Raw genomic sequence first — 19,379 nt, 5'->3', positions numbered from 1 at the left:
CTGCTCCAATAAGTAACCGCACACTACCTGAGATCCTTCCCACGCTCTGGCCCCATAATCATTTCCCAGTACAATACCCTTTCCATAATGGGATTGTCGAAGCTGTATTTAGATATAGTTAAAACAGTTATAATGAACAGGTGTGTAGGAGACCGCATCCAGAGCATTAATGAATCCCTAAACTCCAAACTTAAGTGAATTTGCCCCACAACGGCCTTGCAGGACATAAAGTGGTAGGTATAGCGGTGAATGATGCTTTTATGACCTCCAATGGTGGTATGCAGAGCAGATTGAAAGTTCCTGGAAAGCTAAGACATGTTCCTGCAGTGTACTGTCTAACAGCATATCAATGCTCAATGAGTCACTTACAGCCTTAAAAGAGCAAGTCAGTCAAACCACCCTTTAGGGTTCTCGAAAATAATTTTTTTTGAAGTGTTTGCATGGCAGAACCGAGAATCCTAAAGACGGTTTCAACTCAATTATGTGGAGATGTCCCTAAACTGTATTTGCCTTTTCAAATGTGCTGAAAATGGCATTACATGATGATTGTTTTGTGTTTAAAAATGGAAATGTTATAGAGCATACAGACTTCGAAGAGACTGGGATTGCAGGCAGAAGCTTTCACAGTTTATTGTCTAATGGACATAGATGACAGAATTGCTACAGGTGACTCCACAGTGATAAAATTTGAAACTAAGGCGTATCAAAGGAGAAACTCAAAGAAGAAACAGGTGGAGGGGAAAGAGGAAACAGAAAAATATGGATTTGCTCTGCACTAATTCATTACAAGAATGGTAAAACAATTTAAGCAATCTCAAATCTATGATTCAAGTAACGTACATTTTTTAAAAGTTTAATGTGTTTTTCCCCTCTATATTTTTCAAAATACAATGATGATACTTGGTATGCTTCTACAAAACATTAATATACATAACTTCCTGCAGAAAAACATTTTTAAAGAAAACATTTCGGATTTTATGAGGTAACAAGTCACTCTAAGTTTATACAAATTTAGATCCTCAAATACGAATTCCTCTAAAAAATAAAAGTAAACAAGATATCTTTCAAAATATATCTTCCAATTATTCTTTAGATATTATGCGGCAAATTTGGTAACTTAGTACTTGATGGTTTTTTAAATCGAGTACATATTTCAGAAAGTTGAAATATCCATAAAATAGGCACCGCTTAACTTATCACCACAATTAACATAATTAACACACATATGCCCAAACCATGCATACAGAATTCTATAATGTTATCTTTAAAATGCTGAGAGTTAGATAATCCTCTTTAAACGGTGCAATTTTGCCTATTTTCCCCCTTAATCTCAAGAATGTGTACACTCTCCAGTATGGATGAGCATATTTTTTTCGAAGATGAAATTTGGTACAAAATCCATTGCCCGCCTCTTTGGTGTAGTGGTTAGTGTGATTAGCTGCCACCCCCTAGAGGCCCGGGTTCGAATCCCGGTTCTGCCATGAAATTTGAATTGTGGTACGAGGGCTGGAACAGGTCAACTCAGCTTCGGTAGGTCAAATGAGTAGTGGAAGGTACAATTCCCACCTCAGAAATCCCGGAGGTTGTTTTCCGAGGTTTCCCAACTCTTCTTCAGGCAAATGGCAGGATGGTACCTAAATTAAGGCCACGGCCGCCTTCTACCCACTTCCTTGCCTATCCCTTCCAATCTTCCCATCCCTCACAAGGCGCCTGTTCAGCATAGCAGGTAAGGCCACCTGGGCGAGGTAATGGTCAGTCTCCCCAGTTGTATCCCTGACCCAGAGTCTGAAGTTCCGGGACATTGTCCGTGAGTCGGTAGAGGAGGAATCCGTCACTGAGTCCGAGGGAAAACTACCCTCCATTGTTAACATAAAGAAGAAGAAAATTCATTACCACACTGATAAAAAATGTGGACGCTCTAAAGATAAGTAATCAGACATTGTTGCAGTGAATCCTTTAGGGAAATATTCTTTCCACACTGATTCCAGGATTGTAAACGCAAACCGTATGAGTGATCAGGTGTTGTCAATGGTTGGATATTTGTTAAAACGTCTTGCCACATTGATCACCAGTATGCGATAGTATGCAGTATGGGTGAGCAGCTGTTCTCAAAGGATATACTGTTATTAAAATCTCTTGCCACATTGATTACAAGGATTGTCAGCGATGTTATGTATGTGTAATCGTATGATCCTGAAGGTGCCACTTCTTTGAAAATTTCTTATTGCATTAATCACTAAAATGGAGCCGCACATTACTATGGTTTAGCAAATGTTGTCGCATATTACTCTTTCGACCGAACTTCCTTCCGCATTGGTCACAACAATATGGACGGTCTGCAGTGTGTGAAATAATATGGCTCTCCAAGTAAGACTTCCTTGAGAACTTCTTTTTGCACTGAATACATGAAAAAGGACGTGCACCAGTATGCGTAAGCAGATGTTGCTTGAGAGATATCTTGTGAGAAAACGTCTTATCGCACCGACTACAGCAGTGTGGACGCACTTTGGTATGTGTAACCATGTGTCGTTCAAGGATCGACTTCATGGAAAAATTATTACCACACTGATCACATATAAATGGGCGCATTCCCGTATGTGTTAGCTTATGTATTTTAAGACTTCCTTTAGTGGACAAATTCTTTTTACATATATCACATTGGTGAGAACGTTCGCCGCTATGTATAAGCATGTGTGTGTTTAGACCCGACTTCTTTGTAAACTTCTGATTGCATAGAACACAGGAATGTGGACGTTCCCCCCTATGTGTGCGGAGGTGCTCTCGCAGAGCGAATTTAAAGAAGAACTTATTATTGCATTGATCACAACCGTACGAACGCTCACCAGAGTGAGTGATCATGTGGCTTTTAAGATCATACTTTCGTTTGAACTTCCTACCACAATCATGACAGGAAAAGTGACGCTCTGTAGTATGTGTAGAGATGTGTTGTCGAGAATTCGTCTTATTCGAAGACATATAACTATATTCAGTATAAGAGTCCTTACACCTTGTACTATGAGCGCGCAGGTGTTTACGAAAAGCAGATTTTTGTGAAAAGTTACTCCCACATTCAATACAAGAGATTACCCATTGTCTTGTAGTATGGATTGGGCCTTCATCAGAATGAGCTCCGGTCAGTAATGCGACATCCTGAAGTCTGGAGAACAGAAAACACAAAAGTTATTACATTTTCCAACTTAGGTAACTAAAAACAGAAATCAGTGGCAAATTTTATATATATATATATATATATATATATATATATATATATATATATATATATATATATATATATATATATATACAGTATATATGTACCGAATTTGTTTCTTTTATTATTAGAAGGTAATTAACCCTCTTGGAGCCAAGAGCCGATCTGGTCGGTCGCTCCCCATCAGCTGGAAGAGGTCAGAGCTTCGCCTCCACTCTACTACTGTAAAGTGCCAGGCCGTTTTCAGTGGAAATACATGTATTTTAAAATTCGCGTATTTCTATCGGTGTATAGCAAATACCGGCATGAAATTTTCTACACATCGACTACGTAAAATAAGAAACTGGTTTGGAGTGATATAAGAGTCAAAAACGTTTTATAGTTGATTTATAGTTGTCGAAAACGTTTATTTTTAGGAAAAGAAAAATATCTTCGCACTTTCTCTCTCATTATCTACTTTGAAAAAATAATTTACGACACAAAAGAATATACGTAATTATGTATAATGTATTTCTAAATACAGTTCTATAGAATAACTAATTTGGACGAGAAAAATAAAAACGTATAAAATAAAAATTCAAACATATGGCGCTAATAAAAACAAGATAATTTTACTCACCGATGAAATTCGCGTGTATGTATCGATGTTTCGCAAATACTGACAACTAATTTTCTACGTGCGGACAACACAGTATTAAAATAATTCTGAATCATTAAATAAGTAAAAAATAGTAGTTGATATTATAGTTTTTGTTTTCAGAAAAATAGTTTCTCGTTTTCGGTTGTTATATATATTAGAAAAATAATTTTACAATACAACAGAATTTTCGAAATTAAGACATGTATGGCACTAAAGCCGTGATTTGCTTTGACCTACTAAGCGTCCCCTGCTCAGTTCGGTACCTGCAGTTTAGGAGGTGAATCATGGTCAGTGAGACGGATTCTCTCAGTAATTATTCTTGGTTTTCCAGACCGGAGTCGCCCTCTCACCCTCAGATATCTCCTCAATTGCAATCACTTAGGGTCACTTAGATTGAGTGAACCTCGAACCAACTCTCAGGACCAGGCGAAAATTCTTGACCTGGGCGGGAATCGAACCCATGCCCTCCGGGTGACAGGCAGGCACGCTACACTTGGCCCGCGGAGACCGGCGTTTAGGTAATGATAGAGGACTATATGTGACTATAAGGTTTAGCAGAGAGTAAGTGAAAAGTAAATTTAAGTGTGATATGGGCGGAGAATCAGACGGTTGGGCATGTTTAGGTCCTTCAAGGAGACAGGAGGTTGAGGAATGTTGTCGGGTTCATTGGGACAAATTTCCACAAAATGTTCTCCAGAGACATCATCATCATCATCATCAAATTCGTTATCACTAGTTTCATCTACCACCATATTCAGAGTAGCTTTAGTGCTGTTAGACGCAATTAAACGTCTCTTCTTTAGCTGCGGCGATTCCGCGGACGTGTCCGGTATAATTTCGTCGCTACTCTCTGTACTAAATTCCCTATCGCTATCCGATAAATCAGCGTTAACATCGCACTGATCTAAATACTGCATTTATTTATTGTCATCAATACCTGCTGAAAAATTATCACGTGAACAACATGTCATTTTCCTGTCACAAATCCACTCACTGCAAGGAGCAATCTCTTACTGACCGGTTAGCGGTATTTGTAAACACAGGAAACGACTCTTGTGAAAGGTACAACTCCCTCTTAGAACTGCCAAAGCAAGGCCAGGCACACAATAACGCGTAGCCCCTTTACTACAGGTTGTAACAAAAGTATGCACGTAACTATAGGTTGCCTCAAAATTACGTATATAACAAAATTTTAAGCAGGCCGATGTTATCGGCTCTGGCAACTTCCGACTGGATTGTTGACGGCCGACCAGATCGGCTCTGGCAATTTAAAGGGCGGATGCTCGCACTACCGCCTGGCACCAAGAGAGTTAATAGCACTCAAATTCTCAATAATTTCAGATAAAGGCTTTAGCAGAGAATCCATAATAATTTTCCACATGCCAAAGCGGCTGTACAAGTCTGCACGAAACCACAGTGCATCCAAACAATTCAACAGAGACCAATAAGGCGGCAACGACTGTGAGAATGCTTCTCTTAGTGATTTTCTTACGTGCTTCCTTCAAGTTCATTTGTAACAAAAACACACCTAATTTATGATCCCAAAAACCTAATGATTTAATAACTTCATTCTTAGTGATGTTACATGTTGACAGGATTTCTCTATCATCTACATGGACATTGTCAAGGGCTTCTGGACACTTTGGCCTCTCTTTCTGGGATACACATGTGTACTAAAAAGCACAGAAAAAGTTCTGATTGAAGCTCCTTACTTTCTCCAACTGAACTAGTACCTGTCAACACGTCTTCAAAGTAAAAAGAAGAGGATGCAATGGGGTGAAATTCTCTGCGTTGACCAACAAGTTGAGCTAGACATGTCTTAGCAAGACAGTGGGCAAACGTGGAACAGTAGTGATGCATTCATCAGAGTATTTACGCCACACAATTTTCTGAAGACTCTTGTGGTTTGGATGTATTAACACACGCCTGTACATCTTAGCATTATCACGTGAAAGAGCAACAATATATATCCTGAAAATTAAAACAATAGACTGGAAGTCAGCCTGAATTATTGGGTCGACAATTAACAAAGAATTCAATGCTATCCCATTTCAATATTCACAACTTTCGTCAAACTCAGCTCCTTGGTTGATTGTCGTATCAGAGTAATTGAGCACACAATGATGGGGCATGTAAAAGCTTAATGAGTTAGAAGTCTCGAGGGATGCAATTTCCTCGTGTCCGAATTCACTGATTTCACATAAGAAAATTACATACTGCTGTTTCAAGTCCAGAAATCTAGCAAAGTTATTTTCAATGTGTTTGAGTATTTTAACAACATTATTTAGACCTAGTTATGGGTGATACTTCAGGATGAATAAGAAATTTGCCAAAAACCTGCCAGAATCATCCATTCGATTATTATTCCAAAAATGTCCTTTACAAGCTCTTTCTTCCTGAGTAAGAATTGGTTGATAAAGTCCTTCAAGATTCCATAACGTCTGCGATTTTATTTCAAGGGAAGCAAGTTTCACAAGGCTGACATCCCGAACTTTGGCGTTAATCTTAACGCAAGACTAAAGGATGGCGCCTGATATTCGGTCATCAATCAAGGTGTAATAACCTTTTTTATGCAGGATATCAGAAGACACAATTTCAAAGTAGGCAACAGCTCCCAGCAAGATATCAATAGTAGAAGGCTGATTAAATATACTAACACTTATATGACGTCATGAGCAATGTTACAATTGGAACAATAAATTTGCTGTGCAGAAATTTGGCTTGTGGTCGTATTCACAAGTGCACAGTAAAATTCAATGTATAGTCTGGCATATTAGAGAAAAAAACAATGTTTCATGTGAACCTTCCAGGCGATGAATCAGCATTGACTAAACAAAATATAAGTAACCGACAAGTCTTAATAGAAAAGTCAGGCTTCATGTCTCCCCCTGTCGCAATAAATCTATAACTAGTACAATCTATACTGAAGTGTTTTTCGCTGGTATACAAGATGCTCTTAGCAAAATATTTGAGTGGGTGAAACAAATGCACAGCACCTAACATTTATTTCGTTATTGGAAATGAATTGTTCTTTACAAACCAATAAGTTGTGGGGTCAATTAACCTAGGGCCAGTGGTGTCGCTTACACAGTTTAGAAACATGAGAAGCAGAAAAACACAGACAACAACGCTTATTTGCCCTCAAAAACTTGCGAAGATAATCTATGTTGGCTTGTTTGAACTTCTTACAAGCAGAATTGCTAAGATTATCAAGTTTGCAAACCGTACCATTCCAGGAAGAACTCTTGTTGGTAGTGTGAAATAAAATCTAAAACGAATGACGATGACAAAATGATAGTGAAGCCAATAATATCAGTGGATCCAATTCGCAACACCTTACTTCCAGAGATGATACTTGATGTCCAAAGGTTTTCAAAATCCGTATCACTACCTTTTATATTAGAACTAGTCACCAGTAAAGCAGAACCATGGCCTTCCTCAAATACTATTCACAAGTAACGTAATCATGGCGTTCCTCGAATGGTGGTAATAATCCAAGGTACTGTTCAACCATGGCATGTCACACAGTATGGCACCACTCAGAGGTAACGCAGACCGAAGGTGTTCCTCACATAAGGGTAACACTCACAAGCTTTGCAGAGCGATGGTGCTCCTCACATCGTGGGACTAAACACGGGTACAAACTAGATCAATGATGATGATTATATTTCTTGTTTAAAAGTGCCTGCGAGGTAGGTAATAGGCCTCTTAGGTTCGACGTGCAAGAAAATGAAACGATAACTAAAACTTCAAAATGTATTCACTGACATATAAAATGAATGACGATAAATATGCCGTGAACACAAAACAATCAGCGGATCCAACAGAAAATTCGTTAAAGACGTCATTATGCCCGGTATGATTGGAAAAACCTTGGGATAAATCATAGAGCTTAGCTTTGAGGCTCAACGGTCGATAATGCATCAGGCTGTTGCATCCCGGAGTCGGCGTGCTTTCCTCCTCCACAGAGCGATTTAGCTACATGGTTATCGGTGCTATAACCAAGAACTTCCATTCATGGATGGTAAGTTCGAACCCCAACTCTGAAGATAGTTTTACAGTGGGTTCCCATTTTCACACCATGCTGGTCAAGGTAACGTCACTGTAGCGTGAAACTCGTCCTCCTCAAAGACTTAGTAGCGTTTGACCTCCTCATGGACGGAGTTGTGCATGACCTCTTTCTACTCTATACTCATTTCTGTTACAAAATTGAGTAAACCTCAGATATATCTCCCCAACCCCTTAACAGACAATCGAATTTACACCTTTTTCGAATAGACATAACAGAATTGCTGTTAAAATTTATACTTCATCCTTTCAGATTAAAATAAATGCTTTCCTCACCACCACCGTTAAGAATCTCTGATTTCAGAGATAGAGATTTGAGCCCCAAATTCTACAAATTCCTTTGCAAATAAATGTGTTAATACTCATATTCGCTCAGCAATATGCTTTTCATATCTCTTGACAGAGAATCGGTTCATCAAGAGATTCGAATATTGAGTAGTATGACAACACAACGATGAGCGGCAACACAACAACTTCAAGAGAAAAGCAACAGAGAGCACCATAAGTAAGTCTCCTAGGGTGTCTCCAAATTCCACACCACCAACACCACCATGACGAAAACAAACTGCAGTGGAGGAGTAGGCAGGAAAACAGGCTAGGATCCTGGAAGACAAAACCAATGCAAGTAGCTTGTTATTGCTCCAGAGGAATAAATCCCACTCGCATTGACTGGCAGTACATACGAACCACTGTCAGTCAGTCAGCTGGAATATCATGTCTCAACATAATAGGTAGTGATATTCTAGCACAGTTCCATTCACCAGCAGGGAACCGCTCGCCGGGATTTATGTCAATATAAATCAGGAGCTGAGCAAAGGCAGCAAGAAACACTGGACTGCCACACAAAATACAAGAACACAAAACCCGATGGCACTGCAACAAACACCGGTAATTCTACCCCATTCCACATAGCGAAGTTGAGAAATATCAACCCGATAACAATCTATAATATAAACTCAAAGCTTCTACAAACAACACATGAGGTTACCACCTACAAATTCGGTGAAGCAAAGATGGTCATACCATACCATCAAAACTTCTAGATCTTTTAACACAGTCCCAGTCCACGAAAGAGGACTGGCGCATTTTGGACGCATGATCCAGCACAGAATCTGGCTCAACAATGCAGCGCAACCATCCACCTAGTCAGTCGTGGCATATGGGGTCGTTAGCAGCTAAAAGGAAGACGTCATCCCTGCCCACTTGAGTAAAATGGACACCAAATATTCCAGGCCATTAGGATCCGGAATTCTAACAGACACACCTCGCTGATGCGTATCCTGTTCCGGAATACGGCAACAATGAACGATCTGCTGAGGGATGATGTGCTGAACTACGCGAAGCGACATCATGTGGAGGCCTCTTGGTCATCTTGACCACAGCGCAGACACTGCGATCGCTACCAATACCGTGATCATTGTACTATTGCATTCTTGAAAACAAATGTGCTATTTTTGTGGTATTCGCACTGCAAGTGCTTGCACGAAAAAGGAACCACTCAAATGCAACACTTGCGGCAAAGTTCTTCCAACTTTCTCAGTGAAATTGAAGGATAAACCTCTAGATCCTCCCACTCAACCAAAAAAGTGTTACCTATCACCCCCGTTGAACTCCATTCTCCACCCTTCCCTTACACTCTCCCACTCCTTCCAATGAGAACTTCCAAAAATCATCCCTATGGTGCTTCAGAATATTCCCCCATTCCACTGTCCTGATGTTCTGTGTCAGATTCAGCTAGCGGCGCGATCGAAGTTCCAGACTCACTTTGACGGAACGTTCACTGATACAGGAATGAACTGTGCATTATTTCCCCTTGATCCCTGTCCACTATTGTAGAAAATGGAAGTTTATTTTGAAAACGTGTGTTCTCTTAAGACCATGCGAGCAATGCCCCAATATATGTCACGGAGATGTAGCAATTAAACTTCATAAATCCATCCCATCACAACAACATTATGAATATAATGAATGAATATCTATCTGAAAACTTAAAAACAGATGTCACGGTTGTAAATAAAATAATAGCTTCAAGAACAATTTGTATACCTCCTGGCAGTAGAGGATCTAGAAGAAAGCTGGACCAGAGTTTCGATAGAAGAATTCTGGACCAGCGGCAGCCACTGCGCATGCCCCCGTGCGCTTCACTCCCTGAAGGGGCCTCTCACTTGGCAAGGCGTGTGTGGAATGTTAACTACACATACTGCAAGGTCTTAATGTGAGAGGTAATTAATTCTTGAAAGGTGTGGGGAGGCAAGGTGCTGTGACTGGATTTTGCTGGAGTAGCTTTCACTGGCTAAGGGGGTCAACCACATGTAGAATGAGGACAACACACTCAGAGGTCTTTATGTAAGAGGTAATTAATTTTCTTGAAAGGTTACTCTTGTGTCCAAGGTACAGTAACTATGTGGCAACTGGATTTGCTTTAATAGGTCACTTGCTGGTGAAAGCTGAACAGGATGTTAGTTTATGTAAAAAAAAAAAAATGATCCCTCACTCCTCTCTTACTAGAGGGGTGAGGGGGAAACACTAAGGAGTGCTACAGTGCAGCTGTTACTAGGCAAGATCCGCTTTCTAACTTGTTGAAGGTTATCTCTGTCATGAACAGGATGTTTTTTGTAGGTTGTAATTTTGAGTGAAGGTGAACTAGTGACAAGTCCAGCCTACTGGTGAGGAGTGAAGGTGGTGGCAGGGAGTATTTAAGGAGCAGAGCGCAACATGAAAACTATCATCTAGTTGGAAGAGTTCTCTACTACTACTACTACTACTTTTCTTTCCTCTTCAGTAAGTGTAAGTTTATTTAGTTTGTTAATTTTAAAAAGATATAACAGTTTCAACAGAATGGATATGTTAATGAAATTAAACAAAATTGCCAAGGCACCACAATATCATAATAGAAAGTTAAGTGAGTTGCAACTTAACCATCCATTTAAGGTTAAAGCGCTGAGAGCGGTAGAAACAAGATTTGGGAGGAAAATAATCGTTGATATAGAAGGGGAAGATGAGGAGACTGTGAGTGTTTTCCTGCCGGCGCAATTCTCAAAACTTACAGCAGAAGAAATAGAAGAAATAAATTCTTTAAAAAACAACTTGAAAATGATGTACAGAGGCATGGAGAGGGGCTACCATCAAGTGTGCTTCCTACAGTAGAATGTCATCAGTTACGACATCTATTTTAACTAAGTAAGTATGCAGAGAGTATTTTCGTTCTTAATGTAATTTTTTTTTCTCGCCGTATTCGCATAATTGTTTTGTTAATTGAAAATAGTATGTGGTGTTGTCTTTTCAGGTCCGAGGTGGTAATATGATGAAGTGGAAGAAAGTTGAGATTAAACCAGGAACTGAACATCAAGCATATCCAAGCATACAGAGTCGTCGTCTTCAAGTACATCGAGAGGAGGATGTGGTCGCTACTTCACAGCCTGTTGAAGATGAAGCGGGACAACTGAGCGCACAACAAGAACAAGAAGTGAGTGCTAATTGTATTGAACTATGGAACAGAGGGGGTTCTCTTTTCAGTTATACAGTATATGTGACGAACCTGAGTAAAGCTTACGAAAGCCAGCAGGAAGTGACAGCTGCTGTAGTGCGATTTCTTTTGAGTGAACTTTCAAGTAATGAACATTTTCTTTTATTTCTTGGCTATAATACATTCGAAGAAATTTATAAAATTGAATTTTCCTTTTCGTCACAAAATTCAAATAACATTTCCTATTACCGTAATACATTGCTAGGGAAGCTTCAGGAGGAGTTTCCTAGCGAAGCTGTACACTGTTCACGCGATGCAGAAGGTAGTGACCTAGCTCGATGGTTATACTGTGTAATGACGGATTGTACATTCTTGATAAGTCGTTGCTACAGCAACTGCTGGACTTGTCTTGAGATTGCTGAAAAATTTAGCACCAAATCGTAATTTTTTTTGTAGTCATGGAGTCGAGCAGCAAACGTAGGAAACTAGACATTAATTTACAGACAGATGAAGATGCGGGTAGAATGCAAACTCATTTCGATAGAGCGTTTGAACGCATTCGCGCGTTTATGAGGGAGGTAAATGGATCAATACTAATTTCATATCGGTTCGAACCTAGCGACGAGCGAGAAGAAGCTCAGTTCAAGCTGATTGAAAATCTTAACGAGCTAGAGGAAATGCGTAATCAGATGTTAGAAATTTATTTTCACGCTCGCGCTGTTAATGGACTAACTTTTCAGATAGAAGATTTGTCTGCTTTCCAGTGTAAACAAATCGAGGAAGCTTTTAGGCGCAGAGTGTACACACTAGCGGTGGTAAACGTTAACAATGATTTCTTACTCCCCGAAGAGTTCCTAGATAAATCTTACGTGTGGTTTAATAAATACGTGAAGGAAGCACTCAAGACACAAGCATTAAAAGTAAATACCGTTCTCTGCACACAACATGTCCGTCACGAGAAAATCGATAACAATTATTTTCATACAAGGAACGCTGAAATTACTGACGGTACTAATTTAAGAGAATGGTACAACGAACATGTAACGAGACCGATTCTGAAAAAATTATCAGAGTTCGAGGCTCGTGATTCGGGATGGTCTCTGCTACGAATTCGCGAATTGCGGATAAACATTAATAAAAATGTAGGTTTTCACGTGGGCAAGTCGCCAACTAGTCTAACGTTGCCTACAGCAATTCGAAACAAGAAAGCAGTTATTAATCTGCGGAACACACGAGATGCTTGCTTTGCGTGGAGTGTAGTTGCTGGCTTAGTTCCAGCTAAACATCATGTAGATCGCATTTCTTCTTATCCACATTATAATGCAATTTTAAATTTAAAAGACATACCAATCCCGATGGAAATGAGATACATGAGAAAATTTGAAGATCAAAACGAAATCTCCGTGAATGTATTCGGAGCGCAGTATGACGAGAACAACTGGGTGTGCATAGGACGGAATGATGACAAAAAAGAGTTTACTCTTGTACCTTTGTACATTTCACATAAAACGTGTGAAAAGATCGTAGATCTTCTAATGCTTCAGATTGGCGACAGTGAGAAGTATCACTTTTGTTTGATTAAGAATCTTCCACGTCTTGTGCGCTCATCTCTTACGAAGAACCATAATAGAATTTATATTTGCAGACGGTGTTTGTCTTACTTTTCTAATAAGGAAAAATTAGCTTTGCATACTAATAACTGTATACAATTTCCGGTGGGCAAAAGTATAATGCCTTCGGATAGCGAACGGCTAGTGTACTTTACCGAGTATAAGGTTAAAGAGCCAGTGCCTTTTATTGTGTATGCTGACACAGAATGCATACTGAAACCTGTGTCTACTTGTTTTCCAAGTGATGTCACCTCACATTCAACTCCAATTCACGAACATGTGCCATACAGCGTAGCATATTATTTACACTGTAGTTTTGACAGAGATTTGTGCTCTTTCAAACTCTATCGAGGTAGTGATTGTGTAAAATGGTTCGTAGATGAGATGTATAACTTGGTGGACACGCTTGCGCCCTATTATTTTGATACGAAACCAATGTTAGCATTAACTGTTGAGCAAGAAAATGAATTTCTTTCGTCTACATTATGTCACATATGTGAGAAGGAAATTGCAGATAATGAAATTAAAGTTCGCGATCATTGTCATTTAACGGGTGTTTACAGGGGATCAGCACATCAATTGTGTAACTTACAGTATCGTAAAATTTCTATCTTGCCGGTAGCATTCCATAATTTGACAGCCTATGATGGTCATTTCATAATTAGAGAACTGCATAGGAAGGGAGGGGATGTTGTGACAAATCTCAGAACGAACATTAAACTATTAGCAGTGAACATGGAACGATACAAAGGATTTTCAAACTTTATACGTTATAACCAAAGACAGTGTGTTGAACTAAGATTTATAGACACTTACAACTTTATTCCTTTTTCGCTGGACAAAATGTCGCTATTACTTAGTGACGAGTCAAAGCTTGTAACGAGACGGTATTTCACCGATGATTTACAGTTTAAACTCGCTTCTCGGAAAGGGATATTTCCATACGAATATGTTACTAGTATGGAGGTGTTAGACGACACTAGTTTACCGTCAAGGAGTTCATTCTTTAGCTCTTTAAAGGGTGAAACTGTTTCGGAAGAAAACTACGCGTTTGCTCAGCTTATTTGGAATAAGTTTAACTGTAAATCGTTGGGTGAATATTCTGATCTTTACTTGAAAATTGATACTTTACTCTTGGCCGATGTATTTGAAAACTTTAGATTGAGTGGAAAAGAGACATATGGTATTGATGCCGCTCATTTCTACACGGTACCGTCTATGGCATGATGTGCTATGAAGAAAATAACAGCTGTCCAGCTAGAATTACTTCAGGATATCGACATGCTGCAGTTTTTCGAACGCTCCATACGCGGTGGTAATGTGCAATGCGTTACGCGGCATGCAGTAGCAAATAACAAGTACATGTTAACATACGATGAGTCCAAACCGGAATCATACATAATGTACTTTGACGTGAACAATTTGTATGGATTCGCTATGCAACAGTTTCTTCCAACGGGCGGCTTTCAATGGGTCGAAAACGTTGAGAATTTAGACATTATGAATGTAGGAGATGAAGCAGATGTTGGGTTTATGGTAGAAGTTGATTTAATCTACCCGCTAGAACTTCATGATAAACATGCCGATTATCCATTGTGTCCTGAAAAATCTACGAAACTAATGAGCACTCTTTACAACAAGGAACGGTATGTTCTTCATTATAGGCTATTAAAACAGTGTGTAGAGTTAGGTATGAAAGTAGCTCACATTTACAGAGCGATTCAGTTTAATCAGAGCGCATGGTTAAAATGCTACATTGATTTGAACACAGAGAAACGAAAGTTAGCAAAAAATGAGTTCGAGAAAAGTTTCTATAAATTAATGAATAACGCAATTTTTGGGCGTTCATTAATGAACGTAAGGAAGCTGCGCGACGTCAGATGGGTCACACAGTGGAAGGGACGTTATGGTGCTGGTACGTTGATCTCAAGAGCAAACTTCAAACGTCGTATTATAGTAGACGAACAGTGTATGGTTATCGAAATGAAGAAACTTCAAATTCATCACAATCAACCGGTTTACCTCGGTGCTACAATTTTAGATTTGTCAAAAATGAAAATGAACGATTTTCACTACAACGTTATTTTGAGAAACACAGAATCAAACTCACAACTACTCTACACTGACACCGACAGTTTAATATACAATTTTTCATTTGATATCTATGAGTTTATGAAGGAAAATTCAGTTTTGTTTGATACAGGAAATTATGATGAAAATAATCCTTTCCAAATTGAAAGAAAAAATTCAGGTGAAATAGGTTTGATGAAGGATGAAAACGGTGGAAGTATTGTTGAAGAATTTGTAGGTTTGAGACCAAAGATGTATGCTATTAAGTTGTGTGAAAAAGAGAAACCTACATGTAAAGCTAAGGGTGTCAAAAAAAATGTTGTCGATCACCTTACAATTGATCAGTATAGACGTTGTCTGTATGAAGGTGAACAAGTGACCAAACTACAAGTGTGCATTACTTCCAATTCTCATTCTGTGTTCACGGTTCGTCAATACAAACTAGCACTCACAGCTAATGATGACAAAAGGTACATCACAGATAACAAAATTAATACATTACCATTTGGACATTACAGTCTTGCAGAGAAAAGAAGTATAACTAATGTATAGCTATCTTGCAAAGTAGGTTTGCTTTTTTTGTGAACACCTCCTCCACTTTGTCATCAGTTTACCCCTCTGTATGTAAAATAATGTAATTTTCTCTGAAGGTGAATATTAAGTAATAAGAGGAGAAGCTCCTATGATTACTTTAATCATTTTTATTTTAGAGAAACTTTTGTTTCATTCTGTAATTAATGAAAAAAAAAATGTAAGCTTATAGAATTTCAAACTAGATAAACATTTCACTCGCTGTTTCTTTTATTCAATGTATTGTACTGTATTTATACTTTTAAATTACATTGCATACTATTATTATAATTATTTAATTATGAAAAAAAAAAGGAATCTTATACAATTACACTCGCTGTTTAAGTACATTGTATACTATTGTACTAACTAGTATTGAACTGTAAGTTAATTTTCTATCATTTATATATTAAAGTGCATTGTAAACCTTTATTTAATCTTTTTTCTTTCTCGAAAAAATAAAAAACTCTACACTAGATGATCAAAAAGTTGATTTTCTTTCAAACTATCCTGCGCAGCCTCTCCTTTTATTCCTTGTACTCTTAACTAAAGTAGGAGTAGGAGAATGAAAAAAAAAGAGAACATATTTCTTTTTTACAATCAAGTTTATTGAATAGGAAACTACAGAGGTTTTTCAAAATATAAACTTCTGATTGAATTTGTAACTGCAACCACGAGGAGAGATCTGCAGAGACTGAATCTTCGACCGCTACCAGAGGAGAGTCCTGCAGAGGGGAAAAAAAGAAAGAACAATTAGTTGATAGCAGCATAAAACAGAAAAAGCAAGCAAGAAAGAAAAAAAAAAGGAAACTATTTTTTTTCTTTACCTTAATAATTGATGAAATAGTATCTAATATCAAGCTCAGACGTTGTTGTTGTTGTTGTTGATCCCACTATGAGGAGACACCTGCAGAGGAGAAAAAATAAATAAATTAGTTAGAAGCAGAATAAAACCGAAAAAACAAGCAAGGAAAAAGGATGGTATTATATCTTTTTTTTCACCTTAATAATTGATGTATTAGTAGCCGATATCAAGCTCGCACGATGTCGTTGTTGTTAGCTCCTGAATCCTGACAAGCCTGGTGTAAGTTCGCCTTCAGATGATCTGGTAGATACTGCCAGAGCGCACTTAACTGATGTTGTTCGTAAATAGATAATATGTTTTCAGGGAAGAAAGTCCACTCAAATTTATTGAATCTGCTCACACCTTCTTTCTTAAATTTGTTTATCACTGAACACACTATTCTCATCACACCATCTGACGATTTTAGCCAACTATGAACTGCGTGAACGTTGAACATAGCACAGCTGCCTGAATGTCTTGCAACATGTGGTAAATGGCGCGGGCACTCAACAGGGAAACACTCGTTACGCATTGTTCTTAAATCAGGTACACCTTCTATAGTGTTCAAGTCAATTATGCATGTACGAGGATACTCTTGCAGTGCTAATAGACGTAACTCATTAACACAGTTGCACACAACCAGATATTGGTATTGTTGTTCACTGAGAAGATTGAAAAACGACGTAAGCGTGAAATCTAAATTAGGTACACTCATACCTAATAGAGCAGTAGATAACACATTTGTAGACGAATCTATATTACAACAGGCTATCTCGTAACCTCCAGTAGGTAACCTCTGAATGTCAACTATCACTCCTCTGGGTTTTGCACTCATGGTGTGCTTGATATCGAAGAACTGAAGCAGAGAATCTTCACTCTCTCGTTTATATACACTATTAGAAAGAAAAAAAAGGAAGAAAAACTCGCGCAAGATTATTGGAAGAAAAATACTTCATTCGTTAGTGGTTTATAATTTATTATGCGATCGTGAATAATAATGCAATGCAGAGTAGTGTTGGCTGGAATAGGTTCGTTTGTTTCAATTTCAACGCGAACATCTACAGAGGAAGATTTTATCGATTCAACCTGTTCCATGCAATTAACAACAACAATAGGACAATGCGAGTGAAATTCACTTCGTGATATGTTCGGTTCGGAACGATTATCATCAAGCTGATAGTACGCATTACGAAACTTGATGAACATATCATACAATTCACTGTAGTCGCCATTGTTAAAATTAGCTACAGCCTTTTCATAGGGATAAAAGTTTGAATTTAAGAATACACCAACGGATCGAATATTACAGTGATCGAACAGAGAAGAAGAAACATTAATTTTCTTACGATCGGTTTGGAAAGCAAGCATAAAAACTCTCGGTTTTTCTATTTGTGACGTAGTCATAACAGTCCAATTATTTTCGTTGAATTTGGAATAGTAGGTAACTCGTGATAACTCCACGATCGAAATGCTACAGGAATAGAAGGATTTTTTTGGATTAACTTTATGCGTTTAACTTCTTCCTCGTCGGACAGTATTAGAGTTGGTAGCTTTATATACATTTTTCGTACTTTGACTTTAGCTGTATCTTCCGCGTTGGCTGAAAACAGTGCACATTTGTCATCTCTAGAACGAATAAAGATAAATTCAAGTTTACAGTTTATGAATGGTTTCCTGTAGTCTTCAAATAATCCGCAAAGAAGACTCAGTGGGATAATTGCATGGAACAGCTTTGTAGTCGCGTGGATAATATTAGCTTCGTTTGGTGGTGTAGAAATTGATGGAAAATAGCCAGCATTTTGCAGCGCTAACATTTCATTTTTAGAATAAGAGGCGAAAGTTTTTATAGCACTAGTCGTGCCTACACGTCGTGTTCTTTCAATCTCTTTCCCATTCAATTCAATACGCATTTCATCGAAGAGATTTGCTGCAAAGTTTTGATCGGGAACGGCTGTAGCTGAAGGTGTATTATCTGCGCTTGATCTAACTATTTCACCTTCGATGTGAACATCAGCTTCAGAGGGTAAAAATATATGTTCTTGGTTGTGTACAGGAACTCGAATTTCATCGTTGTTTTCATATTTCGTGCCAGCATATGGATGATAGCTCCTTACTTCCCGCCTAGCAACTCTGTTGTCAAATATAACTTTGTCCGTTACGTTGAACATATTTCTCCTTGATGTTAGCGTGATTGTACACAAAAAGAGACTAAAGTAGTTTTTCGTAGAGAATTAGAATTTATATGCTTTATCCTAGGGGGGGGGCAGTCGGTAGCATTGTAAAGTGATTTCACACAAAAAGAGAGTAATGTTACCTTGATTACGCACACGAAAAGAGAGTAAAGTAGTTTCTGTAGGAGAAATAGAACTTATAGTAGTCGGTAGCCTAGCGATTGTAAAAAGTCTTTATTGTTTGAGGTTAATTTTTTCTTGTCGCGTACACGATGAGATTGTTTTTTTAGCTTTACTCTATATTTTACTACTCTAGCTGCTGCCTCTTTTAATCCTCGGTTTTTTGACTGGTTGTTGTAAATTACTACCATGATGTTGATGATCAACTGTTCCTTACTCGAATGATAGTACATAAGTGTACGCTTTATGTTATATATGATTACTGTATTTTTACTGGACGAATAATTAACTCTACTGTTACATCCTCATTTTGTAAGTCGATTGGGTTTTCGAACTGATCTTCGAGTACGACAGATATATGTTGAATAACACTAGTGTTTACCGGTAAGAAGCTTATAGTTGACGGTTGAACTACGATAGGATAGCCTGCTGGAACAAGCGGTTTAAAATTGTATAACGAATGTGTTTGTTTACCGTTGAGGTAGGAACCGGAACCTAACACGAGATTACAACATACACGAATCGAGTTCACGTTATTAAGTTTAATAA

At 38.3% G+C, this 19,379-nt stretch overlaps 1 protein-coding gene across 2 annotated transcripts in view; it reads right to left on the bottom strand.

Moving 5' to 3' along the window:
* Positions 1–693: 693 nt before the first annotated feature.
* Positions 694–19,379, bottom strand: part of LOC136874619 (gastrula zinc finger protein XlCGF46.1) — an 84,495-nt gene continuing 65,809 nt past the window's right edge. For both annotated transcript variants that reach the window (XM_068227978.1, XM_068227979.1), the window contains one exon: positions 694–3,157. In XM_068227978.1, the coding sequence (XP_068084079.1) occupies positions 2,230–3,157 (928 nt within the window). In that variant the 3' untranslated portion in view covers positions 694–2,229. The remainder of the gene's footprint in view (positions 3,158–19,379) is intronic.

Source organism: Anabrus simplex, chromosome 5, assembly GCF_040414725.1.
Source record: "Anabrus simplex isolate iqAnaSimp1 chromosome 5, ASM4041472v1, whole genome shotgun sequence".
Lineage (NCBI taxonomy): Eukaryota > Metazoa > Arthropoda > Insecta > Orthoptera > Tettigoniidae > Anabrus > Anabrus simplex.
Note: the sequence above shows the minus strand (reverse complement) of the source record. Positions and strands in the feature narration are given on the sequence as shown.